The sequence below is a fragment of the Oncorhynchus masou genome, chromosome 18 (assembly GCF_036934945.1).
Source record: "Oncorhynchus masou masou isolate Uvic2021 chromosome 18, UVic_Omas_1.1, whole genome shotgun sequence".
In the NCBI taxonomy this organism is placed as follows: Eukaryota; Metazoa; Chordata; class Actinopteri; order Salmoniformes; family Salmonidae; genus Oncorhynchus; species Oncorhynchus masou.
Genome location: NC_088229.1, coordinates 48,127,719 through 48,151,463, shown reverse-complemented (window position 1 = coordinate 48,151,463; position 23,745 = coordinate 48,127,719). Strand labels below are relative to the sequence as shown.

General features: G+C 44.9%; 1 protein-coding gene and 1 long non-coding RNA gene across 2 annotated transcripts in view; one reads left to right on the top strand and one right to left on the bottom strand.

Annotated features, from left to right (window-relative positions):
- Nucleotides 1–8,766, bottom strand: part of LOC135504724 (phospholipid phosphatase 4-like) — a 123,233-nt gene extending 114,467 nt beyond the window's left edge. Inside the window, exon 1 of the mRNA XM_064923537.1 lies at nucleotides 8,396–8,766. Coding sequence (XP_064779609.1) covers nucleotides 8,396–8,484 — 89 coding nt within the window. The 5' untranslated portion in view covers nucleotides 8,485–8,766. The remainder of the gene's footprint in view (nucleotides 1–8,395) is intronic.
- The window catches only part of LOC135504725 (uncharacterized), a 45,515-nt gene extending 23,160 nt beyond the window's left edge, over nucleotides 1–22,355 (top strand). The window contains exons 2-4 of the long non-coding RNA XR_010450157.1: nucleotides 15,097–15,507; nucleotides 15,910–16,180; nucleotides 21,706–22,355. This is a non-coding gene — a long non-coding RNA (uncharacterized LOC135504725). The remainder of the gene's footprint in view (nucleotides 1–15,096; nucleotides 15,508–15,909; nucleotides 16,181–21,705) is intronic.
- The last annotated feature ends 1,390 nt before the right edge of the window (nucleotides 22,356–23,745 follow it).

Here is a 23,745-nt window from a genome sequence, read left to right as displayed (position 1 = left end):
GTAACAATTTGTTATCACTCTGCATCTGCAGCATTTTATGAAAATCCATTCACTGTAGGATACTACTGAACACAGCAGTTCTCAGTACACAGAAGCTCTCAGCTACTTTGTGCTGTTTATTTGACCTTTTATTAATGTAGATCAAATAAAATTGTACCGTGAAATGCTTACTGCCCTTAAACAATGCAGTTCAAGAAATAGAATTAAGAAAATATTTTCCAAATAAACTAAAGGAAAAAATATGAAGTAACACAAAAAAATAACAATAACAAGGCTTTATACAGGGGTTACCGGAACCAAGTCAATGTGCGAGGGTACAGGTTATCGAGGTCATTTGTACATGAAAGTAGGGGTAAAGTGACTTGAATAGATAATAAACAGCAAGTAGCAGTAGTGTAAAAATAAATCAATATAAATAGTCAAGTCCTACCAAGAACCCTTGATGGGTTCTTCCTAGAACCCTCGATGACTGGTCAACACCAGCCTTATTAGCCTTTAAAATGTAATTCTTTATGACAATACATTGCATATATCATACAGCCTTTGAGGGCCTAGTTACACCCTAACAGTGGTGTTAGGAAACCCCTAGTTTACAGGCCACATCAGGCCTGTAAACCACATTATGCTGGCTTCCAAAGTGATGTGAAAGTCCTATTGCCAGAGTGAGAATATCCAACAATTGGAACTTTTAAATCACCCACAATCTGCATTCAGAATGACCCGGGATTAGGAATATTTATTAATGGAACTACCTAAATTATCTAAACTAGGACAACTCAGTAAGAGCTACAATAACTATAACTACTAACAGATTGGATTAGTTTATAAAAATATGTAGCATTAGTTTAAGCAACCAATCAATATGCATGCAAAAACAGACATTGAAAAAATTCTGAACAATAACCTGCAATAGAGCATGCTGAGAAATATGATAATTACGCAATAGTTGAGTGTTTTACACCACACAAAGGAAAAATGACAGTCACACTCAACTCTGGTTATTGACACTAATGCAACGGTTATTTTGAATTGAACCCCTAAATCAACACGAGATGTTAAACTGAAACATCAACACTAAGAAATACCAGATACATGCATAAATATTCCCATATATATTTCTCAAACTCCTGAAATGACAGTTTAACCTGTTGATGCTCTGGGGGCGCTATTTCATTTTTGGATGAAAAACGTTCCCGTTTTAAACAAGATATTTTGTCACAAAAAGATGCTCGACTATGCATATAATTGATAGCTTTCGAAAGAAAACACTCTGACGTGTCCAGAACTACCAAGATATTTTCTGTGCGTGCCCTAGAACGTGAGCTTCAGGCAAAACCAAGATGAGACGGCATCCAGGAAATGAGCAGGATTTTTGAGGCTCTGTTTTCCATTGTCTCCTTATGTGGCTGTGAATGCGAGAGGAATGAGCCTGCTCTTTCTGTCGTTTCCCCAAGGTGTCTGCAGCATTGTGACGTATTTGTAGGCAGATCATTGGAAGATTGACCATAAGAGACCACATTTACCAGGTGTCCGCCCGGTGTCCTGCGCCGAAATTGGTGCGCAAAAGCCAGCTGCCAGTATTTTTCCATGGGATACAGAGAGGAAAGCAAGCTTCCACGAACTGCATATCAATGAAGAGATATGTGAAAAAACACCTTGAGGATTGATTCCAAACAACGTTTGCCATGTTTCGGTCGATATTATGTAGTTAATTCGGAAAAAGTTTTACGTTGTAGGTGACTGAATTTTCGGTTCGTTTCGGAAGCCAGACGCAATGTAGAAAACGGAACGATTTCTCCTACACACAGACGCTTTCAGGAAAAACTGCGCATTTGGTATGTAACTGAGAGTCTCCTCATTGAAAACATCAGAAGCTCTTCAAATGTAAATGATTTTATTTATTTGGTTATCTGGTTTTTGTGAAAATGTTGCGTGCTAAATGCTACTCAAAATGCTATGCTAGCTTTGCATACTCTTACACAAATTAGTCAATTTCTCTGGTTCAAAAGCATATTTTGAAAATCTGAGATGACAGTGTTGTTAAGAAAAGGCTAAGCTTGAGAGCAGACGCATTATTTTCATTTTATTTGCGATTTTCAGAAATCGTTAACGTTGCGTTATGCTAATGAGCCTGAGGCTTTAGTCACGATCCCGGATCCGGGATGGGGAGTTCCAAGAGGTTAAACACTGAGGTAAATATTCATGCTCATGCAAAATATACGATAAAGCTTATTCAGATTCAGAAGGTTTCTACCTAGAATCCAAAAACGGTTCTAAGGATGAAAAATGTTGAACTCTTTGCCTAAAAATTTACCCTTGTCTTCCAAAAAGGGTTCTTCAGAAGAAAACAGTTCTTGGTAGAACCTTATCCCTCCTCAAATAACCGCTTTTTCTAAGAGTATATATGGAACTAACCGGGTCACAGGCAAGGGCCAAGCTCGACTGCTAGTTAGACCTCATACATTCTCCACAAGGCTGACACACTCCCAGACCAAGGTCTCCCTAGGGAAAGAGGTATTCTGACCTTAATGAGACTTCCTGGTTAAATAAAATAAAGTAAAAGACCTCACTCTTCACAAGGCTCTGGTCAGGAATAACTCTGGAGGCTTGAACCAGAAGGGGAGCAGAACAGACAAGGTTTCCCAGAAACACAGGTATTCTTAAGGTATGTACGGATATGATTACTGCTGGCCATAACTGTTTGGCAGTAGCCAAGACAGAGTCCATCTACAAATTTCACTGGCAGTCAGACCTCACAGTCACTCCACATGGCTCTTGTCAGGGACACTGGATGCTTGAGCCAGAAAGACAGACAAACAAGTCAGTTCCAGAGAAAACAGGAAAATTATCCATGTTTTGTCATCGTCCTTCTTACAAATGCTTTGCGTGGACAATAAATCCCTCTTCATGATGCATTGGTGCAATCCATCACTTTCAAAAAACAAGAGGAACACAGCATGCATGCATTTCCTCTTAATCAATTTGTGATCACTGATCAAAGATTCATTGTACTGCACATGTTTTATTCTATCCATTTATTTAATTTGAATCCCTTGGTACATGTTCAAATATAAAAGTTCTAATTTGAGCTACAAAATTTGCAAAAATGCTACTACAGCGGTACAAAAACTATCCCCAGGAGACCAAGAAAGTTTAAAACTATTTTTCCTATCTAATGTGGGCGATATGCATGTCCACTTTCCTTGTCCCTCGTACAGTAAATACATTATTAACTGAATCATGGACTTTTACTGCCCGCTGGCTTGTGTTGCTGAAGTGATTAATAATGGGGCCTGCTCCCCAAATGGCACTTTTCACTACTCTTAAAATAACAGGTTCTAGATGGAGGGACATTTCATTTACAGAGATACAGGGCCACTAAATAATATATCCTGTGTGTGTGTGTGTGTGTGTGTGTGTGTGTGTGTGTGTGTGTGTGTGTGTGTGTGTGTGTGTGTGTGTGTGTGTGTGTGTGTGTGTGTGTGTGTGTGTGTGTGTGTGTGTGTGTGTGTGTGTGTGTGTGTGTGTGTATACGCATGTTTGTGTGTGAATGTGATTTAACTGAATTCTCAAGATATACTCAGAAAAACAGAAAGCCTTTATTTTTTTCCAGCAGAAAATAGACATACAGAGCCCCATCTGTAGTAACAAAAGAGTCTATTAGGCTTATCCATCTCATACTAAGAGGGAATAGCTTGTAAAATTGGATTCATTCGAATTATACAAGTCTGGACTTTGGACCACAGGGGTTGCCCAAGGTAAATATATGGAGCCATGTGATAATGTCGACCGGGAAGAACAGTCAATTAATAATTGAATCAAAAAGTGGGTTGGATGGTTCAGTCTCTATGACACAAATACACAAGGCACACACATGCACAGACACAAATACACAAACAGCACATCAAGTAACAAGGAGTAACAGAAGTATGCCTCCAGGATGCTCTCTACCAAGACCCTTGAAAACTCAGCTAATACGCATTGACTTCTGCTGTCAAATTAAGCCTGCATAACCGCATTACCACATTATTTCATTATATACCGTTAGTCAAACCTCTTCAACCGAATGTTGCTAACATAGCCCCAATCACTGTAGAATCTGATAGTTGGAGATCTTATAAATGAACATGAGTCTTCAGGATGACAGCATACATGGGTTATTTCCCAAATGGCACCCTATTCCCTATATAGTGCACTACTTGTGACCAGGGTGCTATTCCCATTAAATTGGGAATAGGGTGCCTTTTGGGATGCAGGTGAGGAAGGCTAGCTCCCCCAAGGAGAGAGATTAATAATAGACCCAGACAGACAGACGTAGTTGCTTAGGCTAAAATCTCCAAACCGGAGATGTCATTTAATTTCCGCCTGAATGACAGATGGACACTGTAAGGTGAGTCATTAGAGACCAAACCTGAGGCAACAGGGATAATTTCAAGCAGAAAATTATCAAATAAGATTAAACAAGAGTAGATGTGGGCTGTTGCAATTCAGGAGTCCTGTAGACAAGTACAATGAAGTACTCATTACAATGTTGCATGTGGATTTCCTCCCTTCTCTTGGGTTTTTTATATCCATAGTTGTAACGGCGTTCTTCGTTTGTTGCAAGAGAGTCGGACCGAAATGCAGCATGTTGGTTACTCATGTTGTTTAATGAAACAAATGACGAATACATGAAAATACTGAGACAAAATACAAAACAACAAAACGGAACGTGAAACCTAAGTACAGCCTATCTGGTGAAACTACACAGAGACAGGAACAATCACCCACGAAATACAAAGTGAAACCCAGGCTACCTAAATACGGTTCCCAATCAGAGACAACGAGAATCACCTGACTCTGATTGAGAACCGCCTCGGGCAGCCAAACCTATGCAACACCCCTACTCAGCCACAATCCCAATAACTAAAAAACCCCACTACGAAATACAACAACATAAACCCATGTCACACCCTGGCCTGACCAACTAATTAACGAAAACACAAAATACTAAGACCAAGGCGTGACAGAACCCCCCCCCCTAAGGTGCGGACTCCCGGACGCACCTCAAAACCATAGGGAGGGTCCGGGTGGGCGTCTGTCCATGGTGGAGTTTCCGGCTCGGGACGTGGACCCCACTCCATTAATGTCATAGTTCCTCCCCTTCGCGTCCTGGGATGATCCACCCTCGCCGCCGACCATGGCCTAATAGTCCTCACCCAGAACCCCACTGAACTGAGGAGCAGCTCGTGACTGAGGGGCAGCTCGGGACTGAGGGGAAGCTCGGGACTGAGGGGAAGCTCGGGACTGAGGGGAAGCTCGGGACTGAGGGGCAGCTCGGGACTGAGGGGCAGCTCGGGACTGAGGGGCAGCTCGGGACTGAGGGGCAGCTCGGGACTGAGGGACAGCTCGGGACTGAGGGACAGCTCGGGACTGAGGGACAGCTCGGGACTGAGGGGCAGCCCAGTACTGAGAGGAAGCCCAGCACTGAAAGGAAGCCCAGTACTGAGATGAAGCCCAGCCAGGCAGTTTAATCCGGCAGATCCTGGCATACTGGCGGATCTGGAAGAGTCTGGTTGACTAGCGGATCTGGAAGAGTCTGGTTGACTGGCAGATCTGGAAGAGTCTGGCTGACTGGCAGATCTGGAAGAGTCTGGCTGACTGGCAGATCTGGAAGAGACTGGCTGACTGGCAGATCTGGAAGAGTCTGGCTGACTGGCAGATCTGGAAGAGTCTGGCTGACTGGCGGATCCTGGCTCACTGATGGCTCTGGCTGCTTCATGCTGACTGACGGCTCTGGCTGCTCCATGCTGACTGACGGCTCTGGCTGCTCCATGCTGACTGGCGGCTCTGGCTGCTCCATGCTGACTGGCGGCTCATGCAGATTGACAGCTCTGGCGGCTTCTTGCAGACTGACAGCTCTGACTGTTCCATGCAGACTAACAGCTTTGGCAGCTCCTTGCAGACTGGCAGCTCCTTGCAGACTGGCAGCTCCTTGCAAACTGGCAGCTCCTTGCAGACTGGCAGCTCCTTGCAGACTGGCAGCTCCTTGCAGACTGGCAGCTCCTTGCAGACTGGCAGCTCCATGCAAACTGGCAGCTCCTTGCAGACTGGCAGCTCCATGCAGACTGGCAGCTCGAGCTGCTCCATGCAGACTAGCAGCTCTAGCTGCTCCATGCAGACTAGCAGCTCTAGCTGCTCCATGCAGACTGGCAGCTCTAGCTGCTCCATGCAGACTGATAGCTCTGGCTGCTCCATGCAGACTGGCAGCTCAGGCTGCTCTGAACAGGCAGGAGGCTCCGGCAGCGCTGGAGGGGAGAAAGGCTCTGATAGCGCTGAACAGGCGGGAGACTCCGACAGCGCAGGAGTGAAGAAAGGCTCCGACAGCGCAGGAGAGGCGAGGCGCACTCTAGGCCTGATGCGTGGTGCTGGCACTGGTGGTATTGGGCCGAAGACACGCACAGGAAGCCTGGTGCGGGAAGCTGTTACCGGAGGCCTGGGGTGTGGAGGTGGTACTGGATAGACCGGACCGTGCAGGCGCACTGGAGCTCTTGAGCACCGAGCCTGCCCAACCTTACCTTGTTGAATACTCTCGGTCGCCCTGCCAGTGCGGCGAGGTGGAATAGCCCGCACTGGGCTATGTAGGCGAACCGGAGACACCGAGCGCAAGGCTGGTGCCATGTAAGCCGGCCCAAGGAGATGCACTGGGGACCAGATGCGTAGAGCCGGCTTTATGGCATTTGGCTCGAAGCTCAATCTAGCCCGGCCGATACGCGGTGCTGAAATATACCGCACCGGGCTATGCACCCGCACTGGGGACACCGTGCGCACCACTGCATAACACGGTGCCTGCCCGGTCTCTCTAGCCCCCCGGTAAGCACAGGGAGTTTGCGCAGGTCTCCTACCTGGCGTAGCCATACTCCCTGAAAGCCCCCCCCTCAAGAAATTTTTGGGGCTGATTCCCGGGCTTTACTCTGCGCCGTCGTGATTGCCTCTCCAACTCCATTTTCCTATAGCCCTCTTCGCACTGCTCCAGCGAATCCCAGGCGGGCTCCGGCACTCTCTCTGGGTTGATCGCCCACCTGTCTATTTCTTCCCACGTCGTATACTCCATGTGGTGTAGCCTCTCCCACTGAAGCTGCTTCTGTTGCCTCTCCTGTGGCTCCTGCCTGTTAACACGCTGCTCGGTCCGTGTGTGGTGGGTGATTCTGTAACGGCGTTCTTCGTTTGTTGCAAGAGAGTCGGATCGAAATGCAGCGTGTTGGCTACTCATGTTGTTTAATGAAACAAATGACGAATACATGAAAATACTGAGACAAAATACAAAACAACAAAACGGAACGTGAAACCTAAGTACAGCCTATCTGGTGAAACTACACAGAGACAGGAACAATCACCCACGAAATACAAAGTGAAACCCAGGCTACCTAAATACGGTTCCCATCAGAGACAACGAGAATCACCTGACTCTGATTGAGAACCGCCTCAGGCAGCCAAACCTATGCAACACCCCTACTCAGCCACAATCCCAATAACTAAAAAAAAAACACTACGAAATACAACAACATAAACCCATGTCACACCCTGGCCAGACCAACTAATTAACGAAAACACAAAATACTAAGACCAAGGCGTGACAATAGTACCAATTTATGCTAAACATGTTTAAAAATATTTACTCTAAAGCGCTACCATGCATGAAAATTCTCTCTCACAAACACACACCAGCCTCAAATGGGGTTGAATGTAGCCTAATTGCCTTTTGTCGTTGCAACATGATGAAATTCAATGAAACTAATTAATCAATTTGTTAAAGCAACATGTTAACAGTCAATGGAACCAGCTTTGGAAAGAGGCAGTCTCCATGGTGCTAAAATATGAGGGAAGACGAGGAGCTGTCCTTTCAGCACTGTGGCATACGCTCAAGCGACAAGTCGCCTTTGCATTGCAATCGCCCAATCAACCACATAATTCATTATAGGACTACTAATGAAGTAACAGCTATGAGACTTTACATTCTACATCGAACCACACTTATGTGATGATACATAACATTGATTCTATGTTTGAAGCATATCATGGTCCATCGCTTATCTCAATCTAAAATTATGGATGGGGACATAATCACTGAATAGAAATCGAAGCTCAGAACTGGTCATAGAGCATTAGATCTATGGTCCTGCCTAACTGACTTTGAGTCATAAATCTATAACACGATGGATAATACAAGTGGAACTGAAAGATCGCTACTGTATCCTCAGCCATTTCAAGAGCTCCGGAAGGAGAGCAGTGGTAAGACTACTCAATAGACTCATGTTTTGAGGAGGAATACACATTTGTTTATCAAAATGAGAGTTGAAATGTGAATACAATTTATTTTACTGTCGCACTCCTTGCATATGAATGGTGTACTTACACAAAAACTCCGAAAAGAAGAACTCGTACGCCAATCTCTAATGCCAGCACTCGTATATTTTTCCTCAGGTCGTGGGGTGACATATTCATGATTCTTGAGACAATCCGCCAGGTAGAATTGACAAGCAGGAGTGGTCAGTCTATAAAATAATCCCTCTTTTGACTGGGGCTTTTTCGGTGTCAGGCACGTCGGCAACCAGTCGTCGTGCCCATCTGTCGCGACTCAATTACCTGAAACAGAATCTTCCCTCCCCTACTCGCTGCTGAGGCTCCACTGTCTGATGTCGCAAGAGAATTCTCCTTATTGCACCTCGTCTGATGAAAAATACTACTTCATTGCATGAAAGTCTCCTTTCTCCGTTACATCAATTACCCTATAAGAGCATCGAGGGAGGGAGGCATACTCTCCTGAAAGGCAGGAGATGGTGAGAGGAGGAGACAAGGGGAATACAGGAAGAAGAAAGTGAATAGGGATATGATGCTGAGTGGCACAAAGTGCATGTGGGGAGTTGAGCGAACACGTGAACTCTCGCTCTCCCCCTTTTACTCCCTCTGTTTCTCATACCCTCACTCTACCAGAAAGAGCAGGTGACTTTTTAAACTGGTTTATCGGATAACCAAGGCGGTTAAGGGGTTGTAAAGGGGTTGCCTTGAATTTGACTAACTTACAGACAGCTCAGTGGCAAGTAAAATTATGTATTTCATATTACAGTATACATACTTAAATATAAATTCAGTATCAAAGCAAGTACTGCGTAATGACACTATACAATACCGTAAAATGTACTGCATTACACTGTAACATTTGTTTAATGCTACCATAAATGGAATGACTGAATGAAATTCATTGAGGGGAGGGACTTGTATTTCCAAGTATTTTACTGTAATTTCATGGGATTGGTACAAGCAGGTTGGCTGCTAGGTAAAGTGTTTATACATTACAGCATATTAATGAATATTTGGTGTTTAATATGACTTAATAGGCCATGTTAAAAGCTTCCAAACTGGCAGTGACTACAGGGCGAAACAGACCATAAGGACATGGCAAAATTCTCAACCATTTAAGGTTTTCCCTGACTAAATGTCCCAAAGCTTCTGCGCATGTTTTGGTTTCCACTGGATAACACACCCACAGTCAGATTCCACAGCCACACTCTCAAAATTGGCAAAAATGATTTAATTTAAGGTTAGCAGGGTTAATAGACCATTTTTTTATGCTGCTGATACTTGCTGCTTTTTATCAATGCATAGTCACTTTACCCCTACCTACATGTACATGTTTCCTCAATCACCTAGACTAACCTGTACCCCTAAACATTGGCTCGGTACCAGTACCCCCTGTATATAGCCTCATTGTTACTTTGTGTCTTTTTTTTTTTTTTTTACAAAGCCCATTCATAAACATCAACATCCTGCCAGGCAGGATCTAATCTACATTTGCCTTGCATTTTAGTTATCGATGTGATGTTTGGCGGAAACTATTCAGTCAGTTCTATACCTGCCTGGCTCAGTAGCAGTGTGGGTGGAATGAGCGACCTCGCCTTGCAACCAGAGTGTGAAACACGTGACAAAATAAGACTTGGTAGTCTGTCTTGAAATGAATTGGCAAAAACAATACATTTTTCATAAATATATATATATTGTGTAACATTTTATGATTTTCTGTTCTCCTCATTTTATTTCAAGAGTGCCAAATTAAAGTACTGTTAAGCACCTCAAGCGAACCCTGGGTTAGGGATAGGCATAAGGTTAGCAGTTTGGTTAAGGTTTAAAATCCAATTTTAAGAAGAGAAATTGTAGAAATGGGCTGGATCTAGCAATAAGTATGACTTTGTGGTGATGTTAACTAGTAAAGACCATGTGTTTACTACTTTACGCAGGGGCACAACTTTACTGGAGTGGACTGGGGGTCATGTCCCCTCCAGTTTTATCATTGCAATGTGTGTCACGCCCCAACCTTAGAGATCCTTCTTATTCTCTATGTTTGGTTGGGTCAGGGTGGGAATGTTTTTGTCCGTGTGTGGTTCCCAATCAGAGTCTATCGTTGTCGCTGATTGGGGATCATATATAAGTTGTCATTATCCTTTAGGGTTTTGTGGAATCTTGTTTTCTGTTTAGTGTTTTTTCTTGACAGAACTGTGCGCTTTCATTTTCACTTTTGTTATTTTGTTTGAGTGTTTTTTGAAAATAAAAATCATGAACACTTTCCACGCTGCGCTTTGGTCCACTCCTTCGATGAGAGGCGTTACAATGTGGCTGTGTGAAGACAAAGCTTCTAGAAGGCTGGAGAGTTGAGCATAATTCAGCGTATACAGTGAGGGAAAAAAGTATTTGATCCCCTGCTGATTTTTTACGTTTGCCCACTGACAAAAAAAGGTCAGTTTTATTTGAGAGACAGAATAACAAAAAAAATCCAGAAAAACGCATGTCAAAAATGTTATAAATTGAGTTGCATTTTAATGAGGGAAATAAGTAGTTGACCCCCTCTCAATCAGAAAGATTTCTGGCTCCCAGGTGTCTTTTTATATGGGTAACGAGCTGAGGTTAGGAGCACACTCTTAAACGGAGTGCTCCTAATCTCAGTTTGTTACCTGTATAAAAAGACACCTGTCCATAGAAGCAATCAATCAGATTCCAAACGCTCCACCATGGCTAAGACCAAAGAGCTCTCCAAGGATGTGTAGCAAAAAACAAAAGAGATCGGACTCCTCCCCCAGTGGTCAGTCCAGAATTAGAACCACATCAGTGGATTCTGGGACCACTCTTGGACTGGGAACTACAGGAAGAGACTGCAAAGGACAGAAGACAACCAGCAGGGGGAGCCAAAAGAACAAGATCCAATAGAACTGGAGAAGAAACAAGAATCAACCTACGTAGGTGCTGAGGAGGAGTGGTATGAACACCTCCATAAAGCCAACATGCCAACGGAAGAAGATTTATGGGCATCCGTGCTGAGAGACCTAAAACTGGATTGAGTAATAATGACTTTTGCACTCACAGGCAAAATGGGTTGCACTCACAGGCAAAGTGAGTTACACTCACAGGCAAAGTGAGTTGCACTCACAGGCAAAGTGGATTGCACTCCCAGGCAAAGTGAATTGCACTCCCAGGCAATGTGAATTGCACTCCCAGGCAATGTGAATTGCACTCCCAGGCAATGTGAATTGCACTCCCAGGCAATGTGAATTGCACTCCCAGGCAATGTGAATTGCACTCCCAAGCGGCTCTCCCCAAACTAAGTCTCTAAGGCAGTATAAAAGAAGGAGAAATCAGTACCTAAGGCACAATCCTCATACCATTATGATTTAAACATCAGAGAATTGTTTGGCAAGAAAAATTACTTTTTACTATACTCTACGTGGTTTGACTACTTAAGCATTTCTGCACGAGCTAAAAGTTGACTGGTGTATTTTGAAACCTATTTAAACTACTGGAAGATCGCCCCACCTAGAAAGAGTAAGAGAACGCGAGCTAAAAGGGAGAGACTTTTCCACTCAAGGCTTATTTGCAAATAGATCCTTATTGGAGGTCTAAGAAGAAGCCTTAAATGTTGAAAACTCCTGAAAAAAGAATTAGTTCCATCTTTGGGGTGCCAGAGGTTTACATAGGTGGGAGATAACATCATGCCAGTAAGACTCATAGAAAGCAGAAGGATTAAGAATACATTGGTCAAACACTAGGTAGGAGGAAGTATTAAGTGTTACTATAAAGAATTTGGCAATATTAAGAGATACTCAGTTAAGCTGACTATATTTGCAATATTATCTGGCATAGCATAACGCATTAAGGATTGATTGAGCATTATTGATGTATTAGGACTGTATAACCATTTAACTGTAATAACGTGTATTAGACAAAAAACAGTGACTTAATAAAACTTTGACAACTAGGCCAGAGTAACGATCTGGAGAGCAAACACCTCTGACAATCTCACTGAACGGAAAGTGACCCTGGTTATAGGTTAAAGTGATTGCACTAAATAATATTTCATTGTGTGGACAATAATATAACTTTGGAAAAGTCAAACATATAATACTAGTTTCCAAGTGACTACTAGCTAACGAGCATAATAACTAACAGAAGATTAGTTATTAGGTATTGATATATGGAGAGGAAGGCACAATGTAAGGGAGTATAGGAAAAATAAACATAAAGTAAACATAAAGTAATAAAGTACTTATCTATCCAAGGCCCCACACTAGACCGGGAAATAAGGGAGTGACAATGTGAACAAAGGAACAAACCCAACTCACGCGAAAGGCCAGTACGAATAAATAGAAGGGTTGGTAGGACCGCACGGCTAGGCCCTTGTTACACCGAAGTAACTAAAATCCTAAAGTACTCTGCCTAGCCAGAGGACGGGATAGAGGCTTTTGCTGCAGGCAACGGGCAAAAGTCAGCACTGTGCCAGATGTCAGGGACAAGATTGTAGACCTACAAAAGGCTGGAATGGGCTACAAGCCCATCGCCAAGCAGCTTGGTGAGAAGGTGACAACAGCTGGTGCAATTATTCGCAAATGGAAGAAACACAAAAGAACTGTCAATCTCACCCGTCCTAGGGCTCCATGCAAGATCTCACTTTGTGGAGTTGCAATGATCATGAGAACGGTGAGGAATCAGCCCAGAACTACATGGGAGGATCTTGTCAATGATCTCAAGGCAGCTGGGACCATAGTCACCAAGAAAACAATTGGTAACACACTACGCTGTGAAGGACTGAAATCCTGCAGTTTCCTTAAGGTCCCCCTGCTCAAGAAAGCACATACACATGCCCGTCTGAAGTTTGCCAATGAACATCTGAATGATTCAGAGGACAACTGGGTGAAAGTGTTGTGGTCTGATGAGACCAAAATGGAGCTCTTTGGCATCAACTCAACTCGCCGTGTTTGGAGGAGGAGGAATGCTGCCTATGACCCCAAGAACACCATCCCCACCATCAAACATGGAGGTGGAAACATTATGCTTTGGGGTGGTTTTCTGCTAAGGGGACAGGCATCAAAGGGACGATGGACAGGGTCATGTACCGTCAAATCTTGGGTGAGAACCTCCTTTCCTCAGCCAGGGCGTTGAAAATGAAAAGAGGAGTGGGAGGCCCCGGTGCACAATTGAGCAAGAGGACGAGTACATTAGAGTGTCTAGTTTGAGAAACAGACTCCTCACAATTCCTCGACTGGCAGCTTCATTAAATAGTAACCGCAAAACACCAGTCTCAACGTCAACAATGAAGAGGTGACTCCGGGATGCTGGCCTTCTAGGGTAGAGTTGCAAAGAAAAAGCCATATCTCAGACTGGCCAATAAAAATAAAAGATTAAGATAGAAAAAGAACACGGACACAAAATACCCAAGAGGTGTAACCATATCACCAGTATATATTAGGCCAGAGACCTGTTACATAAATAACCAGTCATGTCCACTCGCCAGACAGGTGCATGTCTAATGACCCAGAGCACATACAGAGAGCACAAGTTTTGCTGACTATCCTGAAATGTATAATGGTCACACATGTTCTGGAAAATTCTCAATATATCCCTCTTCTGGGACTAAAAAGACACACACACTTCCAAATTCAACCCAGTACAAGTGAGAAGGGAAGCACCTCAGCCCACCTTTCTCATTCGTACTGAGGCAGGACCAATTCTGAAGGTCCAACATTATTTATCATTCAGCCTATGTGTATACTCTAAACATATTCATAAGGGGCAGTCCTCCTTTTTGCACATGGCACAGAAAATTGAGTCAGCATATTCGATAGACAATGACTTGAAAAACTACAAACCTTAGATTTCCCACTTCCTGGTTTGATTTCTTCTCAGGTTTTCGCCTGCCATGTGGGTTCTGTTATACTCACAGACATCATTCAAACAGTTTTTGAAACTTCAGAGTGTTTGCCATCCAAATCTACAATTTGTATGCATATTCTAGCTTTTTGGCCTGAGTAGCAGGAAGTTTACTCTGGGCACCTTATTATCCAAGCTACTCAATACTGCCCCCCAGTCCCAAAGAAGTTCAATTTTATTGTTTATTTGCGTAATGGGGTACCTAAGGATTGATTATAAACGTTGATTGACTTGTTTGGATAAGTTTATTGGTGTTGTTTGGGATTCATTTTGTATGCATTGACCGATGGAAATTGAGTGGATTATTGACTGGAGCGCGCCAGCTAAACTGAGTTATGGATATAAAGAAGAAATGTATTGAACAAAAGGACCATTTGTAATGTAACAGACCTTTGAGTGCCAACATAAGAAGATCTTCAAATGTAAGGAATATATTATATCGCAACTTCTGACTTTCGTGTCGCAACTCCCTGGTTAAATGATTTGTCATGCATTTGTATGCTGGACGCTGTTCTCAGATAATCACATGGTTTGCTTTCGCCGTAAAGCCTTTTTGAAATCTGACACCTTGGCTGGATTGACAACAAGTTGAGCTTTATTTTGATGTATTACACTTGTGATTTCATGAAAGTTTAATATTTATAGTAATTTAATTTGAATTTGGCACTGCCATTTCACCGGATGTTGACCAGATGGGACGCTACCGTCCCACCGATCCCAAAGAAGTTAAAACTTCTTCGGGATAGGGGGCAGCATTTCCACTTTTGGATAAATAGCGTGCACAATTTCAATTTCCTGCTACTCATGCCAGGAATATATGATTAGTAGGTGTGGACCATTTTACAGTTCCTACGACTTCCACAGGATGTCACCAGTCTTTGGAATTGGGTTGAAGTTAATCATTGGTGCAACGAAGAAGAAGCACATACTGGAACAACATTACACTGTTGAGAGTTACGTAAGAGGAAAAAAGGTGCATGTTTTGTTTACTTGCTCTATTGAATACAGATTGTCACATCTACAATTTGATTGATTATTAACGTTTAAAAATACCTAAAATTGTATTACAAAAGTAGTTTGAAATATTTTGGCAAAGTTTATAGGCAACTTTTGAAATGTTTTGTAGTGACGATGTGTTTTGGCAAGCTGTTTTTTTCTGGATCAAACCTGCTTTATAAATGGACATTTTGGGTATACATGGACGGAATTAATCGAAAGGACCAATTGTGATGTTTATGGGACATATTGGAGTGCCAACAAAAAAGCTTGTGAAAGGTATTGCATGTTTTATGTTTTATTTCAGCGTTTTGTGTAGCGCCTGCTACGCTAGTTCTTTTGTTTACAGCTTGTTCAGGTGGGTGCATGCTATCAGATAATAGCTTCTCATGCTTTCACCGAAAAGCATTTTTTAAATCTGACATGTTGCCTGGATTCACAATGAGTGTTGCTTTAATTGAGTATCTTGCATGTGTGATTTAATGAAAGTTTGAGTTTTAAAGTGTTTTATTTGAATTTGGCGCTCTGCATGTCCCAGGGCAATTGGCCACGTGAGACGCTGACGCTAGCGTCTCACTATCCCCAAGAGGTTTAAACCTGCATGGCTACCACAGCATTCTGCAGTAATACGCCATCCCATCTGGTTTGCGCTTAGTGGGACTATCATTTGTTTTTCAACAGGACATCCAGGCTATGTAACAGCTATTTTATCAAAAAAGTCAGTGATGGAGTGCCGCATCAGATGACCTGGCACCTACAATCACCCAACCTCAATCCAATTGAGATGGTGTGGGATGTTTTGGACAGCAGAGTGAAGGAAAAGCAGCCAACAAGTGCACATATGCAGCAGTGCTCATATGCTAGAACTCCTTCAAGAACGTTGGAAAAGCATTCCAGATGAAGCTGGTTGAGAGAATACCAAGAGTGTGCAAAACTGTCATCAAGAAAAAGGGTGACTACTTTCATTTGTTTAACACGTTTTTGGTTACTATATGATTCCATATGTGTTATTTCATAGTTTTTATGTCTTCACTATTATTCTACAATGTAGAAAATAGTAAAAATTAAGAAAACCCCTAAAATGAGCAGGTGTGTTCACACTTTTGAGTAGTACTGCATGCCTCATCCCAGTTCTATGTCTGAGAGCGATGGACAGTTCATTGGATTTTGTGGTATAGTTTTTGCTCTGACATGATCTGTCAACTGTGGGAGTATATACAGTGGCTTGCAAAAGTATTCACCCCCCTTGGCATTTTTCCTATTTTGTTTCCTTACTTTTTGGGGGGTTTGTTCCATTTGATTTACACAACATGCCTACCACATTTTGTATTGTGAAACAAACAAGAAATGAGACAAAAAAACTGAAAACTTGAGCATGCATAACTATTCACCCCCCCAAAGTCAATACTTTGTAGAGCCACCTTTTGCAGCAATTGCAGTTGCAAATCTCTTGGGGTATGTCTCTATAAGCTTGAGACATCGAGCCACTGGGATTCTTCAAGGCAAAACTGCTCCAGCTCCTTCAAGTTGGATGGGTACCGCTGATGTACAGCAATCTTTAAGTCATACCACAGATTCTCAATTGGATTGAGGTCTGGGCTTTGACTAGGCCATTCCAAGACATATGTTTCCCCTTAATATAATGTTTACATACCCTACATTACTCATCTCATATGTATATACTGTACTCTGTCATCTACTGCAATCTTGCCATCTTTATGTAATACATGTATCACTATCCATTTTTGGATAAAAAGACGTGCCCGTTTAAAGCGCAATATTTTGTCACAAAAAGATGCTCGACTATGCATATAATTGATAGCTTTGGAAAGAAAACACTCTGACGTTTCCAGAACTGCAAAGATATTCTCTGTGCGTGCCCTAGAACGTGAGCTACAGGCAAAACCAAGATGAAACGGCATCCAGGAAATCAGCAGGATTTTTGAGGCTCCGTTTTCCATTGTCTCCTTATATGGCTGTGAATGCGAGAGGAATGAGCCTGCCCTTTCTGCCGTTTCCCCAAGGTGTCTGCAGCATTGTGACGTATTTGTAGGCATATCATTGGAAGATTGACCATAAGTGTCACGACTTCCGCCGAGGTTGGCTCTCCTGCCCATTCGGGCGGTGCTCGGCGGTCGTCGTCACCGTCCTATTAGCCACTACTGATCCCTTTTTCGTGTTTCTGTTGGTTTTGTCTAATTGGTTTCACATGTGTGTTGTTTAGTTAATTAGTGTCTGTATTTAATGTAGTTTGTCCCGCCCTTGTTTTGTGCGGGATTGTTTATTTTGTCATTTCGTTTTGTCTGTCGGTGTTTGCTGTTTGTTTTTTCTCCGGTTAGTCTTTATCCTGTTTTGGATATTTTCACCCTGTCTTTATTTTGGGTTGACTGTTGTTTGTTTTTGTTCACCGGAGAATAAACGTTATTATCGCATTCTGCTCTCTGCGCATGATTCCACCCACCTTGACTAGACGTGACAGAATCCCGCACCACCTATGGAATCAGCAGGAGCAGCAGCGTCTCCTCTCCCATCGATGGAAGAGAGGGTCCTCCATCATACCAGCATGCTGCACCAGATTGGTTCTGCTATGGACCGAATGATGGAGAGAATGGATCGATGGGAGAGGAGTGGCCTCCCCACATCATCTTCACCAACCCCTTCTCCAGCACCTCCTGTTTCTGCGACCTCATCCGGCTCTAGGGCTCTTCAGCTGACACTCCCACGGGTGTTTGACGGATCGGCGGCTGGGTGCCAGGGTTTCCTCCTTCAGCTGGAATTATACCTGGCTAACGTGCGTCCTGCTCCCTCTGGAGAGGAGAGCGTGTGCGCCCTCATCTCCTGCTTGACTGGGCGAGCCCTTGAGTGGGCTAACGCAGTATGGAATGGTCCGGACTCAGCTAAGGATAATTACCCAGAGTTCACCCGCCGATTTCGAGCTGTTTTTGACCATCCACCCGAGGGTCGGGCGGCGGGTGAACGGCTGTTCCACCGGCGTCAGGAGACGAGGAGCGTACAGGATTTTGCCCTTGAGTTCAGGACTTTGGCAGCAGGAGCAGGATGGAACGACAGGGCCTTGATTGATCATTTTAGATGTAGTCTCAGGGAGGACGTCCGCAGGGAGCTGGCATGTCGGGACACCACTTTCACACTGGATGGACTTATCGATCTGGCTATCCGTCTCGACAACCTGCTGGCTGTTCACAGGCGTTCGGATCAGGTCCTGTCGTTTCCTATCCCTAGCCCCCATGTTCCTATCCCTATGGAATTAGGAGGTACGGCTTCAAGGGGGACTGGAGGAGGAGTGTTCTCCTGCACCAGTTGTGGTCGACGAGGGCACACATCCAACCGGTGCTGGAGGAACTCGTCTAGGAGTCGGGAGGACAGGCAGAACACTGCTCGATCACCCCAGGTGAGTAAGCACCAAACTCATTCAGAGCTTCCTGTCGGTCATGTGTTTGTATTGATTTCTTTCCCTGGTTTTTCCCCATCTCTACAGCATAAGGCGCTAATTGATTCAGGCGCAGCTGGGAATTTTATGGATCGTGGGCTTACGTTAAGGCTAGGGATTCCCTTGGTGTCGTTAGATCAACCTTTCCCCGTGCACTCCTTAGATAGCCGACCATTAGGGTCAGGAGTAATTCGGGAGGCTACGGTGCTGCTGGACATGATTAGGTGCTGCTGAGCAGATTAGCCTGTTCCTTATAGATTCACCTGCGTTTCCAGTAGTGTTGGGGGTTCCCTGGTTAGCTCAACACAACCCAGTGATTTTCTGGCGACAGGGGGCTCTTAAGGGGTGGTCAGAGGAGTGTTCAGGAAGGTGCATAGGAGTTGCCGTTGGTGCGACCACGGTGGAGAGTCCAGACCAAGTTTCTACCGTGCGCATTCCCTCAGATTATGCCGATTACCACCTCATCGTCGAGAGGACTGTGCGATAAACCTTCTGGAAAACGCTGCACTTCCTAGGAGTCACGTGTATCCATTGTCCCAGGAGGAGACAGTTGCGATGGAAACATATGTTTCCGAATCGCTGGGACAGGGATACATTCAGCCCTCCATATCACCCGTCTCCTCAAGCTTCTTTTTTGTGAAGAAGAAGGATGGAGGTCTGCGTCCGTGTATTGATTATAGAGGTCTAAATTCCATCACAGTGGGGTTTAGTTACCCACTACCTCTCATCGCTACGGCAATGGAATCATTTCACGGGGCGCGATTCTTCACAAAACTGGACCTGAGGAGCGCATATAATCTGGTACGTATCCGGAAAGGAGATGAGTGGAAAACCGCATTTAGTACTACTTCTGGTCATTATGAATACTGCGTCATGCCATACGGGTTGAAGAATGCTCCTGCCATTTTTCAATCTTTCGTAGATAAGATTCTCCGAGACCTGCTCGGGCAGGGAGTGGTAGTGTACATTGATGACATTTTGATCTATTCTGCCACACGCGCGGAGCATGTGTCTTTGGTGCGTAAGGTGCTTAGGCGACTACTGGAACATGACCTGTATTGTAAGGCGGAGAAATGTGATTTTTTCAAACAGTCCGTTTCCTTCCTGGAGTATAGTATTTCCACCTCCGGGGTGGTGATGGAGGATGATTGCATTACAGCCGTGCATAATTGGCCGACTCCGACCACGGTGAAAGAAGTGCAGCGGTTTTTAGGGTTTGCCAATTACTACCGGAGGTTTATCCGGGGTTTTGGTCAGGTGGCTGCTCCCATCACCTCACTGCTGAAGGGAGGACAGGTGCGCTTGCGTTGGTCAGCAGAGGCGGGCAGAGCTTTCAGTCGTTTGAATCAATTTGTAAGTCGCTCTGGATAAGAGCGTCTGCTAAATGACTTAAATGTAATGTAAATGTTGAAGGAGCTGTTCACCAACGCGCCCGTGTTGGCGCATCCGGACCCCTCTTTAGCGTTCATAGTGGAGGTGGATGCGTCCGAGGCTGGGGTTGGGGCCGTGCTGTCCCAACGCTCGGGCGTGCCATCCAAACTCCGCCCGTGTGCTTTCTATTCGAGCAAACTCAGCCCAGCGGAGCGAAACTATGAAGTGGGGGACCGGGAGTTGTTAGCTGTAGTCAAGGCTCTGAAGGTGTGGAGACACTGGCTTGAGGGGGCTAAACACCCTTTTCTCATCTGGACTGACCATTGTAATCTCGGGTACATCCGGGCAGCTAAGAGACTAAATCCACGTCAGGCTAGATGGGCCATGTTTTTTACTAGGTTCCAGTTTACCCTCACATATCGGCCAGGCTCCCAAAACACTAAAGCTGACGCACTGTCTCGCCTCTATGATACCGAGGAACGGTCAGTAGAGCCAACTCCCATCATTCCACCGTCATGTCTCGTGGCACCGGTGATATGGGAGGTGGACGCTGAGATAGAGAGGGCCTCACGGTCAGAGCCGGCTCCTCCTAACTGTCCAGTTGGGACCAAGTACGTGCCGAGGGTGGTCCGGGACAAGCTAATTAGGTGGGCTCATACTCTTCCCTCCTCGGGTCATCCTGGTATCAAGAGGACAGTGCAGAGTCTGAGAGGGAGATACTGGTGGCCCACACTGGCTAAAGACGTGAGATTGTATGTCTCCTCCTGTTCAGTGTGTGCTCAGAGCAAGGCTCCTCGGCACCTGCCTAGAGGGAAGTTACAACCTCTCCCCGTTCCACAACGGCCGTGGACACATTTATCGGTGGATTTTCTTACCGACCTTCCCCCGTCCCAGGGAAGTACTACGATCCTGGTCGTTGTGGATCGGTTTTCTAAGTACTGTCGTCTCATTCCATTGCCCGGTCTCCCTACGGCCCTGCAGACTGCTGAGGCTTTGTTTACCCTTGTCTTCCGGCACTATGGGGTGCCTGAGGATATCGTCTCTGATCGGGGTCCCCAATTCACGTCCAGAGTGTGGAGGGCGTTTATGGAGAGACTGGGGGTCTCGGTTAGCTTAACCTCAGGTTTTCACCCCAAGAGTAATGGGCAGGTGGAGCGCGTTAACCAGGATGTGGGCAGGTTTCTGCGGTCCTATTGTCGGGACCGGCCTGGTGAATGGGCAAGGTATGTTCCATGGGCCGAACTAGCCCAAAACTCCTTACACCACTCCTCTACTAACTTATCTCCTTTTGAGTGTGTGTTAGGTTACCAGCCGGTCCTGGCTCCATGGCATCAGAGTCAGACCGAGGCTCCTGCGGTGGGGGAATGGGTACAGCGCTCCAAGGACACCTGGAAAGCCGTTCAGGACTCATTACGGCTAGCGGGAGAACGGCAGAAGAGGAGCGCTGACCAGCACCGCAGTGAGACCCCCGTGTTTGCACCGGGGGACAGGGTCTGGCTCTCGACCCGAAACCTGTCTCTCCGTCTGCCCTGTCGGAAGCTGGGGCCGCAGTGTGTAGGGCCGTTCAAAGTCCTGAGGAGAATAAACGAGGTGTGTTATAGGTTACAACTTCCGAGGTATTACCGTATTAACCCCTCGTTTCATGTGTCTCTCCTTAGGCCGGTGGTGGCTGGTCCCCTGCAAGAAGGTGAGGTGCCTGAGGACCCTCCGCCCCCTCTGGACATCGAGGGGTCCCCGGCGTATACAGTTCGAAGCATTCTAGATTCTAGACGCCGGGTAGGGGGCCTACAGTACCTCGTGGACTGGGAGGGGTACGGTCCGGAGGAGAGATGCTGGGTTCCGGTGAGGGATATTTTGGACCCTTCACTCCTGAGAGATTTCCACCGCCTCCACCCGGATCGCCCAGCACCTCGGCCTCCGGGTCGTCCTCGAGGACGGTGGCGGAGCGCTGCGGGAGCCGAGCGTCAAGGGGGGGGGGGTACTGTCACGACTTCCGCCGAGGTTGGCTCTCCTGCCCATTCGGGCGGTGCTCGGCGGTCGTCGTCACCGTCCTATTAGCCACTACTGATCCCTTTTTCGTGTTTCTGTTGGTTATGTCTAATTGGTTTCACGTGTGTGTTGTTTAGTTAATTAGTGTCTGTAATTAATGTAGGTTGTCCAGCCCTTGTTTTGTGGGGGATTGTTTATTTTGTCATTTCATTTTGTCTGTCGGTGTTTGCTGTTTGTTATTTCTCCGGTTAGTCTTTATCCTGTTTTGGATATTTTCACCCTGTCTTAATTTTGGGTTGACTGTTGTTTGTTTTTTGTTCACCGGAGAATAAACGTTATTATCGCATTCTGCTCTCTGCGCCTGATTCCACCCACCTTGACTAGACGTGACAATAAGAGACCACATTTACCAGGTGTCCGCCCGGTGTCCTGCGCCGAAATTGGTGCGCAAATCTCAGCTGCAAGTATTTTTCCATGGAATTCAGAGAAGAATGCAGGCTTCCACTAACGATATATCAATGAAGAGATATGTGAAAAAACACCTTGAGGATTGATTCCAAACAACGTTTGCCATGTTTCGGTCGATATTATGGAGTTAATTCGGAAAAAGTTTGACGTTTTGGTGACTGAATTTTCGGTTCGTTTCGGTAGCCAAATGTGATGTACAAAACGGAGCGATTTCTCCTACACAAAGATTCTTTCAGGAAAAACTGAACATTTGCTATGTAACTGAGAGTCTCCTCATTGAAAACATCCGAAGCTCTTCAAAGGTAAATGATTTTATTTATTTGGTTATCTGGTTTTTGTGTAAATGTTGCATGCTAAATGCTACTCAAAATGCTAAGCTAGCTTAGCATACTCTTACACAAATTAGTGAATTGCTATGGTTCAAAAGCATATTTTGAAAATCTGAGATGACAGTGTTGTTAAGAAAAGGCTAAGCTTGAGAGCAAGCGCATTATTTTCATTTTATTTGCGATTTTCAGAAATCGTTAACATTGCGTTATGCTAATGAGCCTGAGGCTGTATTCACCATCCCGGATCCGGGATGGGGAGTATCAAGAGGGTAAAACTATGCCACTTTTATGTTTACATATCCTACATTACTCATCTCATATGTATATACTGTGCTCGATACCATCTACTACATCTTGCCTATGCCGTTCTGTACCATCACTCATTCATATATCTTTATGTACATATTCTTTATCCCTTTACACTTGTGTGTATAAGGTAGTAGTTGTGGAAATGTTAGGTAAGATTACTTGTTGGTTATTACTGCATTGTTGGAACGAGAAGCACAAGTATTTCGCTACACTCGCATTAACATCTGCTAACCATGTGTATGTGACAAATAAAATTTGATTTGATTTGTACAACTTAATGTGGTTCTATGGACAGATACTCCAATCTCCTCTGTGGAGCTTTGCAGCTCCTTCAGGGTTATCTTTGTTGCCTCTGATTAATGCCCTCCTTGTCTGGTCCGTGAATTTTGGTGGGCGGCCCTCTCTTGGCAGGTTTGTTCTGGTGCCATATTCTTTCCATTTTTTAATAATTGATTTTATGGCGCTCCATGGGATGTTCAGTGTTTCTGATTTTTTTTTATAACCCATCCCTGATCTGTATTTCTCCACAACTTTGTCCCTAACCTGTTTGGAGAGCTCCTTGGTCTTCATGGTGCCGCTTGCTTGGTGGTGTTGCAGGCTCTG